Source organism: Centrocercus urophasianus, unplaced genomic scaffold (genome assembly GCF_019232065.1).
Source record: "Centrocercus urophasianus isolate 14NV4802_14NV808 unplaced genomic scaffold, USGS_Curo_1.0 seq_2, whole genome shotgun sequence".
NCBI lineage: Eukaryota > Metazoa > Chordata > Aves > Galliformes > Phasianidae > Centrocercus > Centrocercus urophasianus.
The window spans coordinates 16119915-16137413 of NW_024884755.1; the positions used below are offsets into that span (position 1 = coordinate 16119915).

Below are 17499 nucleotides of genomic sequence, written 5' to 3' on the forward strand. Positions count from 1 at the left end.
GCACATGATGTTTTGCTTAAGGATCCTGATCTCAAACAAGTCACTTTTATACCACTGAGCTATTAAAAAACACAACAAAGCTCATGAAATGTACTGTGACATTCACATTCCTTTTATGGAGTCTTTATTTTGCCAAAATGGTACAGAGAGACCTGAATGTAAATGAGAGCAAGCTCTTGACGTGCACAAGTGAACATAAAACCTATTTAGCTACCACTGATGACAGCTGCATTCTACCACTCTGCTCAAAAATTCTCCATCCCTAAATTCAAGCTAAAGCTCCTTTCTAATCTCCTGCTTCTTGACTGCAAATTCTCCATCTCAAAGATAAAGAATGCCCATCCTCTCCCAATCTCTGAAGGAGATCTTCGTACCTAAATGTTTATTTAATCATTCCAGCTTCTACTCACAAGTCTGCATCTGCAACCTGTCCGTTTGTGTCATCCCTCTCTGCACGTTTCCTGAACATAAGGGACATAAAATGCACTACCTGGAATAAAGTGATCCACAGTGTCATTTTGAGCTATTCCAAAATGAGTTGCAGCATAAAATAATCATCACACCAGCTATGAGAGTATCTCAGAGATGTAACTAAAACTGCAAGCCTCCAACACAAGACTCTCCCCTTTCCTCTTCTACGTGTAAGTGCTACAAAGCTGCTCCTGGGGAATAACAGGTGACACGAGAAAACATTTTGCTCTGAGACCAAAGAGGACTTGAAAAGGAAAAGAAGAGACATGAAGGAGGCACAAAATAATCACTGAGATGCAGAAGGTGGACTGTTCTCTCCCTTTCACATCACACACACACACACAAAAAAGGAGGATATTTAACGAAATGCAACAAATTCTGAAGTGTTCATGGGAGATACTTGACTTGCAAACACCCAATTAAACCGTGGAACTCGCCGTTACCCTGAGAAGTTTTAAAAGGGATGTTTAAAGGATATAAAATCTGCTGGAAAGCTTCAAAACCTCTAAAAGCCCTGAAATCCTACAGGGACTATAATGAAAGTCCAATTGAACTATTGCATTACACCTTTTATTTTCCCCTCCAAACACCCTTCTACAAAGCAGGTGATGCTCACAAATGCCAGAGTGCTGCTGCACAGTGCCATTCCCAATCCTCTGTGGTACAACAGCTCCTGGATGTGTAATGATGGTGCACTGCACGTTGGTATTTAGTCTGCTTCGTGCTAACAGCTGCAGGTCCTTCCAGATCTGCTGTTTTCCAAATAACTGCCTGGAACCAATCTGTATCTGGGTTGTTTATTTCTTTTCCCTGGGTGTATGAATTTGCATTTATTAGCACTGAACTGCATCGCATTGCATTCAGCCCACTGAGCCGATTCTTCACGGCCACTCTGCCGTTCGGATCCGTGATGATAAATAATTCACTGTCTTTGGTTAGTTTGCTTTCTCTCCAATTTCAGCAGTACCACTGAATCCAACTGCAAACCAGTCTTGCTCTCCTCTAACTTGTTAGCAAAACTGGTAAGGAAAATGTATCCCACCACTGTTCTAAACAGCATCCCCCCCCAGCACTAATCTTGTCTGAAGTCTCTTCATTAACAATTACTCTGTTAACCAAGCAGTACTTGGCTGGGGTCTGTGTGGTTCTGAAGCTGCTATTTATACATTTATTTATTACAGCAGTGTTCCAAATTGTGATCAGAGATCTGCAGGCCCTGTGGGATTCCATCAGAGCCCACAAGCACGCTCGAAACTCGAATGTTAACAAACACACCAGTTTCAACTCTTACACCATTAATTCCACAGCCCGTGTTTGAACACAACACCTCTCAGGCTTTTCCTTCCCGGTTCTTCACAGACATTACGAAACACCTGCTAAGATTCTGCTGTACTCCCCTGAAAGTCAACAAAGCCAAAGCACAACGTGAAGAGAGGGCTGGATCAGATTTCTGGCTCTTTTAGAACACCTGGTAGTATCAGCTGCCCTGGCCAAGTCCCTCCCCACCACCCTCATCTCCTACGCTAAGTGAACAGGCTTCAGCGTGGCTCTGGTTTCAATCCACTCATCTTCAAGCATCTGCATCTCTATTTCTGTACCATACACTTCTCCCCTCCCCGGCCTCCCAAAAAAGCTTGCACAATTCAGTCTACTAAAAAAAAAAAGAGCAACTTAGAGCAGGGGACAAAGATAAAAAGCACGTAGGAGCCGAAGGCAAGCTCCAACAGAACATCTTGGCACTTCTTGATGTAATTAAGTCGTGTGGTACACGGATGAGAGCACAGAGAGCTGCAGGGTTTATATATGTGTACAGATGTATGTATGTACTTGTAATGCTAACACTCAATTCGGAAATTGATCACAGCAGGACAGAGGATCCACCACAGATTTGGAAAGGCAGCCTGTTTTGAAGCTCAGATGTCTTTCTCCTCCGATTCAGGTTGTCCTGCTGCTCCTTCACGACACAAACACACACCTAGAAGTCTCAAAGGAAGAGATCTTAAGAAGTTTACCATTTGCCAATGATCTTGTTGGTGTAGCCAGCTTTCTTCAGCAGCTCTGGAAGCAGTATTTCAGAATCTTGAATTCCTCCCACTATATCCTGCGGTGTGTATGCTGTGCAAAACAAACACAAACCTTACTGACTCTTACAATTATGACAGCAAACAGCTCACAGCCACCCATCATTAGAAGTATTATTACTGGATCAGAAAGAGCAGTTAGTTTGAACTTCCAGCACTATCACTCTTTGGAAGTCTTCCCAGAGCAAGAGATGAAGGGGGCAAGTTGATTTAGCAAATAATCTCTCAAGTAAAGAGAGAACTCCTCTCCAATAAAAAAAATAAGGGGGGCTGTCATTGCAGAAAGAAGCTGAAAGAGAAAGGAAAGGGGCAGAAGGGAGCGAGGATCAAACAGAAAACAGATGCTTCAGGTGTCCAGCAGAGTTGCCTTTACTTCTGCAAACCTGCTGTACGTCACCTAAAATGAAGGGGTTTCCTTTCCTAAATCAAAGGATAGATTGGCTCTGACCACAGGAGCTGAAGGAAACAGCATTTCCCTCTGTGGCCCTTGAGGATACAAGGTGTGACTCTGGTGCATGCTGGCTGATACTGCATGAATTGACACGTAGCTGCTGCCTGTTGGCCTCACACAGCATCTGTGACTCTGGAACCAAAATCAACCCAGAGATATCATGCATGGCTACTCTTTGAAGCAGCACAGGCACAACAGGGCTACAAGATGGCCCTTCCTGAAGGAGTTAGAAAAGCCACACCGAATGCAAGGCGAGCACCTGTGCTTGGCTCTGGGTGTTAACACACAGCCCCACGTGCCTCTGTTTAACCAGGCACCAATTCCACTGCCCAGAGGAAACACTTCTCAGCCAGCAGAAACAAGCAGAACAGCCAGCCTTGCTTGTGCCTCCTCAAAGGAGAGTGCTTTCTGCTTGATGAGGAGGAAATAATCTCACACTTATTAACCTGGTAATCTATTTGTGTTACCATGGAAGGCCCTTAAGAGAAGATAACCATGGCAAGCCTTTGTGCAAAGCGAAACTTCCTGCAAAGCAGAGAAAGAAATCAGAAAAGGAAGCAGGAATGAAGGCCGTACCATTTCTGGCGTGCGCATTCGTTGTGTAAAAACCATTCCTGAGCGGGAGGCGACCCGTCAGCAGCGCTGCCCGTGCTGCAGAAACAAACACAAGTCATTTCATGGCAGGTGCACTGTGTACTCACACCCAGCATTACCACGTTCAGGCTGAGGACAGCATGATGACCAAAGCACGCTGGTGTTCAGGCACAGCCAGTTGCTGGGGTCAGCCACATTTGGAGCAGCCCCCTCCTCACTGGGCCATGCAGATAGCCACGTTTCTATACAACACCATTAGAGCTACTCCAGGTCAAGCTTGATTAAAACGTGGCCCCTCTATTAAATTAGTTTACCCACTGCTGAAAAGCTATTAATTCCAACAGTAAGCACAGCAGCCCTCCTATCTCAGCAATTACAGAAGGAATACCTGGCATTGGTATTTAAGAGGAAATCCTACCACAAACTCAGCTTAAGGCTAAGCCTGGACAAAAGTCATAAGCAGTGAACTAAAAGAAACTGCCCAGCTTTGGCAATAAAAGCCAGGTCCTGACTCAGGGAACATTTAAATAGATGTTTAAACACGTGCTGAAGTACCACTGGACTAAGTGAGACTTTGCTGTATTTTAAGTGCCTCTTCTGAGAAAGGACAGTCATGAGCACACTGACAAATGATTTCCTAAAGGAGAATCCTAACAGAGAGGCCCTGTTCCTCATTTCTGTTTCAGTTCTTGTCTGCTAGTAAAGCTGGGGGGGAATTGCATAGAAAACAAACAAGAAGGATTATAAATAAATAACCTTTCTCACTCAAACTCCAATGTTTCTCTCCTGTCTCTTCCCCAGTAAGTGTGCTGGACATCAGGGTCAACAAGGGGATGCAGGACACAGCATGCTGCCATTCCTTGCACAAAAGTCTCACCCAACCCAGTGTAATCAGACAAACTGCACACTTCTTTTGTTCAGCAGCAATTTAGATACTGCTTCGCCTGCTTGCCCCAAAATAAGAACAAAAATGAGCCTAGAATGCTAAACCAGAATACCTTATGAAGTCCTTTAGCTGAACTGATCTGAACACTAAAATACAGCTTTGAAAGAACTTAAGACTGAAGGGTTTGCAATCAAAACATAAATAAAAAGGAAGCAACAGATAAGATCAAAGCACCAAATCCAAACTCTGCCCTGAGGGTAATCACTGGTTTGGTTGCTAGCCCATGTCAGATGCTGGCACACATCCCAATCTCAGAAGGTGGCGTTCTTATGTGCTAGTTTAAAGCTCAGGTTTACTTACATGGGGAACAGAGGGGGCTGGCAGCATAAAAATCCAGGAAAAGCATCCCTTCTGAAGCCATCTGGTCTAGGTTAGGAGTTTCCTTAGAAGGCTCTCCAAAAGCCCCCAAATCACCCCAACCCATCTGCAAGAAGAACACACCGCAAGACGTGAAAGTACTTCTACCCTTCCACAAATGACAACGCTGCTGGGCTCACATAAAACTTTTGTTTTTATCCCTTCCTTCCTAAACCTTTATAGAGCTCATCTCCCTGCTCAGGGAGCACTTCACAGCCGTGATAAAACTGATCCTCGCCAGCCCTGCGAAGCTGGGAACTATCACAGCTTCCACTGAAAATGAGAAACTGAGGCACACACGGGGTGAAACGACTTGCTTGTGATCAAGTGGACATGAAAACACTTGTAGCAGAAGGAGGTCAGGAGCCCTCATGTCTTCACTCTCACTCCAGAGCCTGGAGACTGGCAAGCACACACATAGCAGGGAGGACATCACACAGCATGCACTCAGTGCTGGTACACAGCTGCAAGCCAAGCTGTCCAGCCCTCGGCTGAGCATCTTTGACCCCTGCATCCTCTCAGTCTGCTCCATCCATGCACACACAACTATTAAGGCAAAGAAAAGGTCTGCATTCAAAAGCAGAATCCAGTGCTGCAGGAAAATGTTTGTTTTAAAAGCAAGCTCTGAAGGGAAACCTGCCAGAGGCATCATATGTCAGCCTGCTTATTTGCAATGGGGGTTTGGGTCTGTGCCTTCCTCCCTGCACGGTGGGGCTGCAAAGTCCCCATCCAGGAGAGCTGTAAAATTACTGTCATGCTGTCTGCGTTCACTGCTGAAAACTATTACTGGTAATAACACAAATAAAAGTAAGTGACTTAAACCAGAAGGTTCTGGAAGGGAACAACTTAATGAGCAATTAGGCGCCGTAGTTGATAGAGATTATATCGTGCTTTAAAAAAGGCAATAGCTTTCTCTAATACAGATGTGTATCAAGTGAGCAACTAATACAGAGGGCGTAATGCATCTCCATCCTTAGAAAGCCATCTGTCTGGTCCCACCTGAGAGTCTGCCATTCACACTGCAGCAGTGTGGTTTGGAAAAGGGAAGCGTTGAAAAGCTGCAGAGCAGGTTGCTGAACTCTCAGCAAAGTGCAATTAAACGGCCCCACCAAACACCAGGGTGTGGGACTGAAATGGACGCAGCAGATCAGCCCCCAGTCCTCAGTCCAACACTGTCTCTACCATCACGAAAGAAAGAAGAAAAGAATGCTGAGTTGCTCTGACTCACACACAGGGACACAGAAGTAGCCAAAGGATCAAAGGAAAAAATCAACAGTGGAGATGCACTTGTAATGAACAGCAGATAAATAAATCAACAGTTGGCAGAAACTCCAGTCAGGATCTGTGCCTCGCTGCGTCTTCTGCTGTACCAACACTTCCAGAACGGGATCACTGCTGTCCCACACAGCTTCCATTTGAAAATTACAAATCCCTGCTTGGGGGGAAATACTCCTGAATGGAAAATTAAGATAGACTGCCAGTGGCTAAACTGGCCATTAAAAAAGTAATCATTTCATACAAGAGCACGGAAACGCTAGGAGAACAACGGCAAGACAGGCAGGTTGAAGAGGGAGAAGGAAGCCCAGCAGGCTTTGAGTCACATCATACCCACCCTCAGCAGCTTTCTGAGGAGCCTAGCACAGCACACAATGCACTTCTATCCAAGCACATCTGAAGGATGACAGGAAAGGAAGAGGAGAAGCAAAGCAGGACGATGGCAGCAACTCAAGCCTGCGCTGAAAACAAATGCACTTCTGTATCTGTGATTTACTGAGCCCAGGGTCATATCTGCTGTTTAACGACTTGAGTTTTCTTTCTATTCAGCTCTTCAGGAGGAACATTTGAGTTTCTAAAACATTTCCTGCAAGGTATCAGAGTCTGCCTATGTTTGAGGATGCACCTTACTCGGTGCTGCTGGCCTCTGCATCCATCTCTGGTAGTGGAAGGTACACACAGTTATTTGTGTAGGTTAGAAAGCCAAGCCTTCACTTAGCAATAATTCCATCAGTGCTGGGAGAAACCAAAAACATCCCACCTTCCAACACTTCCCAGTTAATGAATGTGCTCTTCTGCCAAGGATAGTGGAGTTAATCACTCAATCATTAGGAACAAGCTGATAAGGTGACCAGCTTCTAGATAAGGTGGCATGTGTGTAAGCACCACTTCCAAAATACCTATACTCAGGCTTGACATTATAGACCTGAGAAGTCTCATTTGTTTTCAGCAGGAAATCCACAAATAAGGAACAAAGAGAAAAACCTTCAAATTGTTTCCACTTTTACAGAAAATCTCAAAAGGACTGGAATCATAGAATCACAGAACCATAGAATGGCCTGGGTTGGAAAGGACTACAGTAACCATTTAGTGTCAACCCTCTGCTGTGTGCACATCCAGCCTGGCCTTGAATGCCTGCAGGGCTGGGGCATCCACAGCCTCCTTGGGCAACACCTGTGCCAGTGCCTCACCACCCTCTGAGTGAAAAACTTCCTCCTAATATCTAACCTAAACCTCCCCTGTCTCAGTTTAAAACCATTCCCTTGTCCTACCAAGGGTTATTTTCCTTGAGAAAGAAATCAACTCCCTGTGAGTTACTGTGAGAGCTCTCACAGTAAGTAGTCACAAACTTCACTCAAACTTTTCCAGACCATCACACCAACCCCCAAGCAGTGCCTGATTCACTGTGCCCAAGGCCTCTGACCACAAGTCATGACACAACCCCTACCCACGTGCTGTGCCACACGCGCTGCTCAAGCGACAGAGGGAATGAATGCAGCAAACTGCTGGACCTGGAGGTTCACCTGGGACCACATGCAGACCTGGATACAAAACGACCTCATTTTGCACGCACTGGGGAGAGACCTGCTCTAAAGTAGCAGTCAGACAGAACATCAGGAAGCAAATAGATCATAAGGTCACTGAAGTTGGAAAAGACTGCTAAGATCATCCAGCCCAACCCCAGCCCACCACCACGTCTGCTAAATGTGCGAGGTGCTCTCAAAACACAGATCCCATCCGTCCCATTCACAGCCCTTTACAAATGCTTGAAGAGAACATCCAGAACCAGCCAGCAGCAGGGTGAAGCCGCCAACCTGCTGAACCTGTTCAAAAACCCCAACCTTGTATCACAGGACACACACGAGCAAGCTGGGGCTCAGTCCACAGCCCTGCCGAACTCCTGCGCCTCCCAACCCAATTCCCCAGAGACCAGAGGGAATCTGAGGGCTCCTGAGGGCCCCACCCTCCACCAACCGAGACTCACAGCCTGCCCAGCAGGGCCCTGCTCACCCCGCAGCCTCTCCCTGCTGCTCCCTGTCCCCTCAGTGCCACCCCCAGCACCACAGCCGCTCTGCCCCACGCGCCGCCCAGCCCAGCAGGCCCACAGTAGGCCCCTGCTGGGTGACACCAGCCTCATGGGATGATGGGACATATGGAACGTCCGCCAGGCCCAGGTGCCCCCCCAGGCGCCCCAGCCCGCACTCACGTCGTCCATCAGCAGCAGCACCACGTTGGGCGGCGCGGCGCAGCCCAAGGCCCAGCACAGCCACAGCGGCACCAGCACCGCTCTCGCCATGGCAACCGCCGCCATGCGCGCCGGCAGCACCTCACGTGACCGCATCACGTGATCGCTTCCCTCTCTCTCTCTCCCCCTCCTCCCCCGGCACGTGATACAGGCGGAAAGGAGGCGGGGACAAGATGGCGGTGTGCATCGCCGTGATCGCCAGGTGGGGGGGGGGGGGCGGGGCCCGGGGGGGGGGCCGGGGGGGGGGGCGGAGGGGAACAAGGTGCGGGTAAAGGGGCGTGCGCAGGGCGGGGACTCGGGCTGGCGTTGTGGGTCAGGAGCAAGGGTGAGAGGGGCGGGCAGAGACACGGGGGAGGGGAGGGAAGGACCCTGGAGAGAGATGGGCCCAGATCCGCTGCTGGGACGGGGGCTTTCCTGCAGAGCCGTGGGGACAGACCCAAGTAAAAGGGAGATCTGATGTGGGAGTGCTGTGGGTGCTGTCTGTGCAAGTGTGCAGCTGCGTATGGAGACAGGTCTGTTCTGCAGGTGCTGTGGGAGGTAAAAGGGGCGGGCTGGCTTTGGGTGCAAGACAGGATTAGTGTGAAAGCACTCCAGTAGTGTTAGCCATTGATTACAGGAGCAGAATCTGTCCACATTGGCATGATTTGTCACTGTCCACAGAACTACCCCCTCTACATCCGGAGTGTTCCGACAGAAAATGAGCTCAAGTTCCACTACACTGTGCACACTTCCCTGGACGTCGTGGATGAGAAGATCTCTGCCATGGGCAAGGCTATGGTAGATCAGAGGGAGCTCTATTTAGGGCTCCTCTACCCAACTGAAGACTACAAAGTGTATCTTTGTAATGTCTCAGAGGTGTGGTCACCCTGCAATCACATCTTCGCAGGTGTTGGTGTTTGACATCCACTACAATTGTATCCAAGTGTATTTAATAACCTTCCTTGCAAGGGGCTCTGTATGGGAAACCCCTCTTTCCACTTGGTGCCACATTAAAGTCATTAGCAGAAGAAGCACAGACTTGTTTGCAACCCAGTTTATCACACAAAGGATTGGGTTCAGTCCCTTGTTCAGTTCAGCAGCTGTCCCAATGTTTTTGAGTCACAGAGTTGACCTTCTGAGCATTGTCTGGCTTTTTGTCTGAATCCTGCAGATGGAGGTCATCTGCTCTAACAGACCTGATTTCTGGGTTTTCATAAACCGGTCATTGATTTTTGGAGTTCCAGATCACAATGATATTAGAGGATCTCCAGGTCTCTGACTGCAGCCTGCCAAATGACAATAGATGAGGTGGGTCATTGAAACAGCTCTTAAGAAGAAACCCAAAGCAGCTAATGGGAGACTGCTTCTGAAGTGCAAGGCATGCATTGCTGGCCAGAACAGGAGCGAGCTTGATCTGGAGTTACCAAAAGTGGCAGCATCAGGGAGAAGGGGGAGCAACCTGATGTCTCTTACCTCATCTAGTTCTAGTTACGTGCTGAGTGCAGTAAGAACACAGTATTTTCTCAGCTTTTTTGTTTGTGTGCGTTCCAGCCTTGTTTGAGTTGCTTTGCTGGCCTCCATAACACGTTCCTTAACAGCTGCACAGGTATGGCTACGTGACAAACTCGAAGGTGAAGTTTGTCATGGTGGTGGATTCTTCAAACACAGCACTTCGGGACAACGAGATCCGCAGTGTAAGTGCAGGAAGTCAGCACCATTTGCTACATCAGTGTTCCTTCTGCTTCTGCTGATTCGTAAAGTGCTGAGAAGCAAAAAGAGATTAATTAAACCACAATCCCTTTTCAGATGTTCCGAAAGCTGCATAATTCCTACACAGACATAATGTGCAACCCCTTTTATAACCCAGGAGACCGTATCCATTCCAGGTGAGTGGACTGAGCACCTTTGTCATCTTTCTGGGACTTGCATCTGCGATGGAGCAGGACCAGGCATGGAATCCCTGTGCTTGGCCAGTTCAGATCTACGTGCTGTAACCCCTTAGATGGAAAACAGCTGTGTTGTCTTTGGGTCATTACCACATAGCTGGAAACTCTCCATAGCCCCTTGAGAAGTTCAATTGAACTCTTTCTCCCCCACCTCAGCACTGGTGTTAGAAACTTTGACTCAGGAAAGAGGAGTCTTTGGGATAGAAGAAATTCCCTGCAGGTACGTAGAGAGGTTACACAGAACAAACAACTGCAGTTGTCCAGGGTTTCTCCTTGAATAAGGATCCTCACCACACACAACTCCTCTTGTGAGGGCTACTGCTCCCTATTTCTAAGCTGAAATTTCCCAGGAAATGTGAATAATGTGAACTGCTATTGCCTAGGCAAGAAAACTTGGCCAGGAGAAGACCTGTCCTTACTTCAGCTTAATTAAAGCCATTATTCACTCAAAAGAACATGCTGTAGCTAGAGTGAAACCATGCATTCAGCCTGAGGAAAGCCAGCTCATTAGCCAATAAGAAGCATTCCTAGCTACTGGTATTGTTTAGAGATGTGGTGTGCAGAACTAGCAGCTTCCTTTAATGCTGTGTTATTTCCTTCCCCAGGGCTTTTGATAACATGGTGAACTCCATGATGATGCAGGTGTGCTGAGGCTCTGCCCAGTCTGATCCAGGCATTGAGAACATTCCCTGTGTGCAGGAGTGTGCCTACAGCATGATGTATATATTGGTTTCATTGTGTAATATTTTCAGTCTATGTAAAATAAACCTGACACCTGCAAGCTCTGCATGTGCCTCTATTCCTGCAAACCTTACACAGCACAGAAGTCCCTGTTCTGCTTCTCTCCAGCCTTCAGATAGCATGCAAGAGCTCTTCCTTCAGGAAGGTCAGCAGCATCAGATGAGCTTTGTTCCCTGCAGAAAAGCACGCAGCTGTGCTCCTCTGCAGCTCAGATGCTTCTGTAGAAATCAGGCTTTGTGGAAAGACAGCAGTTCCCACTGTGCTTGTGATTAGAGCGAGCACAGCTGCACAAGAGACAGCTAAGAGATGATTATTATTAGGGTCAGCCCAGATTTCAGTCAGCTGAGAGGCACAGATAGTGACACTGCTCCTCACAAGTGCTGGTGCTTGAGAGCATTTCCTCTGATGCATAGGAGCACAGCAGCAGCAGCAGCAGCAGCCCCTTTGCTGTTTGCCAGCCCCCTTTGCTTCTGCATCAGGAATGTGAGAAGCAATGCTTGTTTCAAACATACTTGGTCTCCTTACCCTGTTTTTCCTTACTGGGAAAGCTCAGATCTCTGTGTACTTACTCCAGTAGGTCTTGGAAAGAGAAAACAGCACAGCCAGTTGAAGGCTCCAGGTCTCTGCAACCACAGCCAGTGCTGACATACTTGAGAACACTGGCAGACAGCGAACAGCTGGCCCCAAACAGCACCTTGAACCTGCTCGAGTCCTGCTCTCATCTTGCCTTCTGAGGCAGATGCAGAGGTGACTGGGATTTGACAGTATCTGCTATTAAAGCTTTGCAGCTCGCTGAAACAGGGTTGGTGCACACAGCAGTATTTGTGGTGCAGGTCAGGGAGCACAGGTAGTGCAGCTGGGATAAACCCATGCCAAGAGATTAAGACATCAGGATTGCACAGCTGCCTGCCTCATCCCAAACTAATCTATTAGCATCTCCTCCCCCTGCAGCTCCAAGCTGTCCTCATTAAAGAGTACCAAACCAAGAGCAGCTATTTCTATATAAAAGACTAGAAAAGCACCTGGCCAGTTAGAAATGCAAGGGGGAAAAAAAACCCAACACAGTTCCAAGAGACACAGGAAACCTGGAGAGAGCCAGGTCAGTGCAGAGCATCAGCACACAGCCAGCACGGTCTCACTGCAGATGAAGTTCACACAGCAGGATCATTTATTTTAAAAATAAGTGACATTTACATTACCTTCTCAGACAGAACTCAAATACATTTAATCAACAAGAAGCTGTCAAATAAGGAGATGAAAGCATCTGAGCCTCTCCCACCATCTAAACAAGGCACAGCTGTACACTGCTATGCTGAAAGTTTCCTATAAAAGTCTTCACTCCTCTCACTCACAGAGACAAGAGTTCTGCATTTCCTATCCCTCAGCACAAAGCAATCCAGACACTCCAAAGTAGTTTTTATTAAAAATTAAGCCTCTCTAATTGACAAACCTACTAAAGGAAAGCTCAGAGCCCTTGCAGAAGCCAGTTTTGTAGCCTGAGCCCAAGAGTCTCTCAGACAGGGAAACCAAGGCCAGCCTCAGCAGCACAGCCCACGCTGGACAAAGTGCAAAACCAACACAAGAGGTAAGGCCCCGAGCTTTAAAATATACATCTATATATCCTGAAGTCCTAAGGAAAACAAAACTCAGTGGGATTTTTAGTCTGGCAGTGCCCTGAGCAGTGAAAAGCTGCTTTAGGAGCCAGTCCATCTGGGCGAGAAGAATCCTAACCAAGGATCCTGAAAGATCAGCGTGAGAATCACATAATAAAACAGATTGCAGTGCAGATCTTCACAGTTGCGATGGTGGTCTCCCAGCCTGCTTTCTTTAACACAAAGTCTTCCCTTTAAAAACAAGCCCTAAGATAAGGAGATGGCTCCTGGGATGCCAACAGAGCAGATCCAGTCTTCCCCCTCGCGCCCAGCTCCAGCTGCACAGCACTCAGCTGCCACCAGTAATCCTCAGGGCAGCAGATGGCATTTTAAAATTAATCTTTTTTTTTTTTTTTTTGGCTCGGGTAGGCATTTTTTTGTTTATTTGTTTTTAAATCTCTCCAATCCCATCTCTTCGGTCCCACCGGCACCTCCAGGGCAGCGCAGTCTTCCTTTCTAATACGGGAAGTACCAAGGCAGCAGCCTGGCCCGACCCCTAGGCAAGAACAGAACCACGCTGGAGCTCGGGGGCATTGCTCAGCACCAGGCATCAGCAGCCTGAAAGCACAGCCACCCGCTCAGCCCCACCAGCCAAACACAGCACCTCTCACCTGTATGTCCTCCCCCGCAGCCTCAGGGGCTGCCCCCCATAGTACCCCCAGCGTGGGATCAGCCCTCCCCGGCCTTGGAAGCGGCCCCGGCGGCCGCCACGGTCGGTGCTGCTGATGCCAGGCATGTTGGTCCTCTTGGGCAGCACCTGGAAGGCAGTGGGGGCTCAGCACCAGCTCTGCGTTGTAGGGGCTGGGATGGATGGATGGATGCGGTCCGGGGCTTTGCCCAGCTCTGACCTTAATGACACGGCCCCTGAATATGCTCTCATCCAACTCCACCGCCGCCTTCACAGAGCTCTTCTGCTCAAACTCGATGTATGCATACCTTCAAAGAACAGGGAGCAAAGCACTGGGGATGCTGCCAGCGCCAGGGACAGCAGCATCCCCCCCCCAAGGCACAGCCAGCCCCCACAGGGGACAATAAATCCCTGCCTTTGCGAACACTCAAGCCATGCCTTGCCTTTTTTTTTTTTAAAGGAAGCAAAAGCTCTGTTCCTACAGTGTCACAGGATGCACCCAGCACTGACCCTTTGGGATGCCCTGAGAACTTGTCGCAGAGGATGGTCACACGGTTGATCCGGCCACAGCTGTTGAAGTGAGATTCCAGCTCCTCTGCCGTGCCCCCGTAGTCCACCTGCAGCCACAGCCCTCGTGTTCCATCGGGTTTGGGAGCAGCCAGCCTCTGGCAGGGCAGTGGCCAGGTCCCCTTGCTGGGGATCATGGCACACATCTGCCAGACGAGGAGCAGCAGGCTGGGCTCTGTTCCACAGCCTTCACTTACATTGCCCACATAGATGGACCGTTGGTCAGCCTCCACCTTCCCCTCGGTCGTCCTCTGGAACAGACCTGCAAAGATGGAAGCTGTGCTGTCACAGAGGAGCCCTGCAGAGGGTGAGAGGCTGGGCATCCCCAGCCCCACACTTCAGCCTCCTCCTCCACCTGTTGCCCCATCTCTCCCTGCATAAGAATAACACAAGGCAATTTCTTCACAGCACCTGAAGGCGCTCAACTCAATTACCTCATTGAAATTAATTAATCTACTGCATCTCAACTTGCAAAGGTGGGAGTTGGATAAAACACGTGACAGCAGCGTGCTGTGCCTGGCACCCTCCCCCTCCTCCATGTCAGGTGCCTGGTCCCAGCTGGTGTGGGGCTGCCCATAGGGGCACAGCAGTACGCCTCAGCCCCACTGACACCCCACGATCCTGGGGAGCACAGCAGAACCCAGGGACGGCCCATACCTGCCTCTGAGCCCATGAGGAGGCAGCTCTCAGCCTCCAGCTGCAGCTCCTTCAGCCTCTTATCCTCCTCCTCCATCTCCCGCACTCTGGCTTTGATGGCCTCCAGCTCCTGGAACTCAAACCACAGCTTGTGCAAGCAGCACGTGCTACAGACCCACTCCCCACCTTGTGCTGAAGCAACGGGCTCCCAGGCTAGGGACAGGGGACAACGGCCTCAAGTAAAGGGAGTTCAGCTCTCAGCTCCACTAGTGAGAAAAACATTTCCTTCCTTGTGCTTGCCCACAAAGCAGTGCTGCAGCAGAGGTGTCCCAGAAGCAGAAATGCCAGAGAGAACCAGAGATTGAAGCTAGTGGTGAGCAGGAGCCATTGACTGCAGCCCAGCCAAGCAGACATCTGAACAGGGAAAGGCAAACAGCAGGAGAGTGACTTTTCAATTTCCTGCTTCTCAGCTCAGGGATTTTAACAACAGGAGCCCAAAAATCACTCTTAATTTTCTGAAGCACTTAAAGAGAGATGTAGGAGGCTTCCTATTTCCTTATAGAAAAGGGGAAAACTGATCCTACATTCAGCCAGACACTCACAGGGTCCTGCACACCCAGCTCCTCCAAGCTGTCCTCCTCCGGTTGGCTGTGGTCTGAGCCATCATCCGCAGCCTTCTGCAGAGCTGCCACCTCCGGCACGTCCCAGGACGCCTCCCCTGCTGCTATGGATGCTGGGTCCTGCCACCAGATCCCAGAAGAGTCCAAGAAGAGAGGACTGGGCAAAACAGGGGTGAGAAGTAACTCAACAAAGCCATTTAACGTAGAAACAAAAGCAGGATGTTAACCAGGCACAGCTTGTAGGGTACTTTCAGCAGAAGGAAAAGCAACCACCTCCAAAGCTGTTTGCTCTCGAGTCTGCAGGTATGCTTGCAACAAAACCCCACCGCTGCAGCAATAAGCTCTACTGAGAGCTCTCCGGTTCACTAGCACTGCCCAGCTCAGAAAACTGCAGAAGGGAGCTTCCTTTGAGCCAAAATGCCAGGACCAAGCACCAGCCTCACGGGTGGCAGCGCAGCAGAGGACAAACAGAGAAAGCAGCAAGACACGCTGCCCCAACCCGACCAGAGCAAGCTCACAGCTTCCCAACTCGGGGACAAACCCTCAGCCCTGAGAGCGCAGGGCCTCTCAGCGCCCCGCACCAGCTGTATCCCACGTCCACCCCGCAGACCCACCTGGCCTTGCCCGCAAACATGCCGCCTGCTCCGCGCACAGCCGCCCGACGCCCAGCAAAGCAGCGCCGCACGCCGATCCGCCACCGCCACGTGCGCCTTTCCCGCCGGAGCGCCGCTTTCACACATCAGCAGCCAATCACAGCACGGCCCCGCCCTCTGCTGGCAGGGCGGAAGGCGGACCCGGCCCGGGCTCGGCCCTGGGGGACGCGAGTTCGAGACCCGGCGTCGGCCAATGCCTCGCGTCTGGGCGAGGTCCGCTCCGCCCCGCTGCTCTTCCGGCTGCCCAGAGGGAGGGCAGAGAGTATCGTCATGCAGAGAGTAGGGAACAGCAAGCGGTGTCCCCAGCTGTGATGCTCACGGGAATTCCCGACCCTCCCCCAGACTGGGGGCAGAGGGTGCAGGGCAGCCGGCACACACCCAGGCTGCGGAGACCTCGGGTTGATATTAAATCATCTTTTTATTACACAGATACAGAGATAAGAACAGACAGAACCTGAATCATAAAGTTTACATCTTTCACAGATCGAACATACAGTACACGAAGAGAAAGCGGGGAACAGCACGAGGTGGGGGGAGGGACAGCATGCCGAAGGAAAGTCCTACCAAGTCATCTCTCTGTGCTGGCCCCAAAACCACTACCAGAGCTCTGCCCTCAACCCCCCAGCCCTGGGGACCCCCGCTGTCCCCATCCCCATGGCTGGTGCAGAACTGCTGGGGCGGGGGGGACAGCAGCACGACACAACCCTCCCGGTGCTGTGCCTTTGGCTGGCGTCAGAGGGGTCCCCGAGGAGAGCTGCTGTGGATGATGTCCCATCCCCAAAGCCAGGTGAGGAGCAGGGGATGCTCTGAGGATAAGGGCTTAGGGGTGGTGGTGACACCGCTGGGGGCTGCCTGGGGAGGTTTGGGGTCCTGGAAGCATTGCTGGGAGGCAGCACTTTGGTTTCATATGGGTTTTTTGGGTGGGGGGTGCACGGTCCCGGTGCAGTGCCGGGGGCTGGGATCAGGCATTGTTGTGCCCACTCTTGCACCCCAAAGCACAGCTCTGCCATCCCGTGGGGTCAGGGACCTCGGGAGGGATGTCCCCATGCCATGAGCCTCACTACAGCCGCGACACCCAAAATGGGAGCAGGTGGCTGCACGGATGTGAGCTGGCACAGGGCACCCTGCCTCCCCAAGCAGCACCCAGGATGTCCCCAGGCCGTGCAAGTTGCACCGGGACCACATGGCACAGCCATCTGCCACCTCCTGGGTGCCACAAAGCCACCAAGGGACACAACCAAGGCATCGCATGGGGCATGCTTCCCTGTCCCCACGCACATCCCAGCACCGCTTTGGAGCAGAACCCTACAGAAGCGCCCCAGTTTGGAGCAGAACCCTACAGAAGCTGCTCCACCACCCCCGCGGCCGCCGTCCTCCCAGCATTGTTATATTTGGGAAATATCACACTTTAAAGCTGTCATTCTGGTTCGGACGTCCGCACCGCCCATCCCTTCCCCTCCCTCGTCTCCTCCCCTCCTTCCCCTCCCTCGGCTTTTGGTTTCGATGCAAGGTTCGTTAGGGTATTTTTATTGTTTAAAAAAAAATAACAAAAAATTTTTTTAAAAAAAAAACAACAACAAAACAAACAAACAAAAAAACCCACAGGAAAAAAAAATAATTAGAAAATGATAATTAAAAAAAAAAAAAAAAAAAAAAG

General features: G+C 50.0%; 3 protein-coding genes across 6 annotated transcripts in view; 1 reads left to right on the forward strand and 2 right to left on the reverse strand.

Moving 5' to 3' along the window:
* The window catches only part of GALNS (galactosamine (N-acetyl)-6-sulfatase), a 49499-nt gene extending 41021 nt beyond the window's left edge, over window positions 1-8478 (reverse strand). For all 4 annotated transcript variants that reach the window (XM_042821482.1, XM_042821481.1, XM_042821480.1 and 1 more), the window contains exons 1-4: window positions 8382-8478; window positions 4844-4967; window positions 3580-3654; window positions 2484-2586 (exon numbers count right to left, since the gene is read on the reverse strand). In XM_042821482.1, coding sequence (XP_042677416.1) covers window positions 2484-2586; window positions 3580-3654; window positions 4844-4967; window positions 8382-8471 — 392 coding nt within the window. In that variant the 5' untranslated portion in view covers window positions 8472-8478. The remainder of the gene's footprint in view (window positions 1-2483; window positions 2587-3579; window positions 3655-4843; window positions 4968-8381) is intronic.
* Window positions 8479-8545: 67 nt separating this feature from the next.
* On the forward strand, window positions 8546-11126 carry TRAPPC2L (trafficking protein particle complex subunit 2L). Its single transcript, XM_042821504.1, has 5 exons — window positions 8546-8623; window positions 9078-9253; window positions 10006-10093; window positions 10206-10285; window positions 10951-11126. The coding sequence occupies exons 1-5, from the start codon at window positions 8594-8596 to the stop codon at window positions 10994-10996; spliced, it is 420 nt and encodes a 139-aa protein (XP_042677438.1). The 5' UTR covers window positions 8546-8593; the 3' UTR covers window positions 10997-11126.
* Window positions 11127-13128: 2002 nt separating this feature from the next.
* On the reverse strand, window positions 13129-15864 carry PABPN1L (PABPN1 like, cytoplasmic). The gene is made up of 8 exons (XM_042821621.1): window positions 15804-15864; window positions 15172-15346; window positions 14591-14699; window positions 14131-14195; window positions 13877-13983; window positions 13587-13674; window positions 13350-13495; window positions 13129-13234 (listed from the first exon to the last, which is right to left on the reverse strand). Exons 1-8 carry the CDS (start codon window positions 15821-15823, stop codon window positions 13195-13197), a joined length of 750 nt encoding a protein of 249 aa, XP_042677555.1. The 5' UTR covers window positions 15824-15864; the 3' UTR covers window positions 13129-13194.
* Window positions 15865-17499: the final 1635 nt, after the last annotated feature.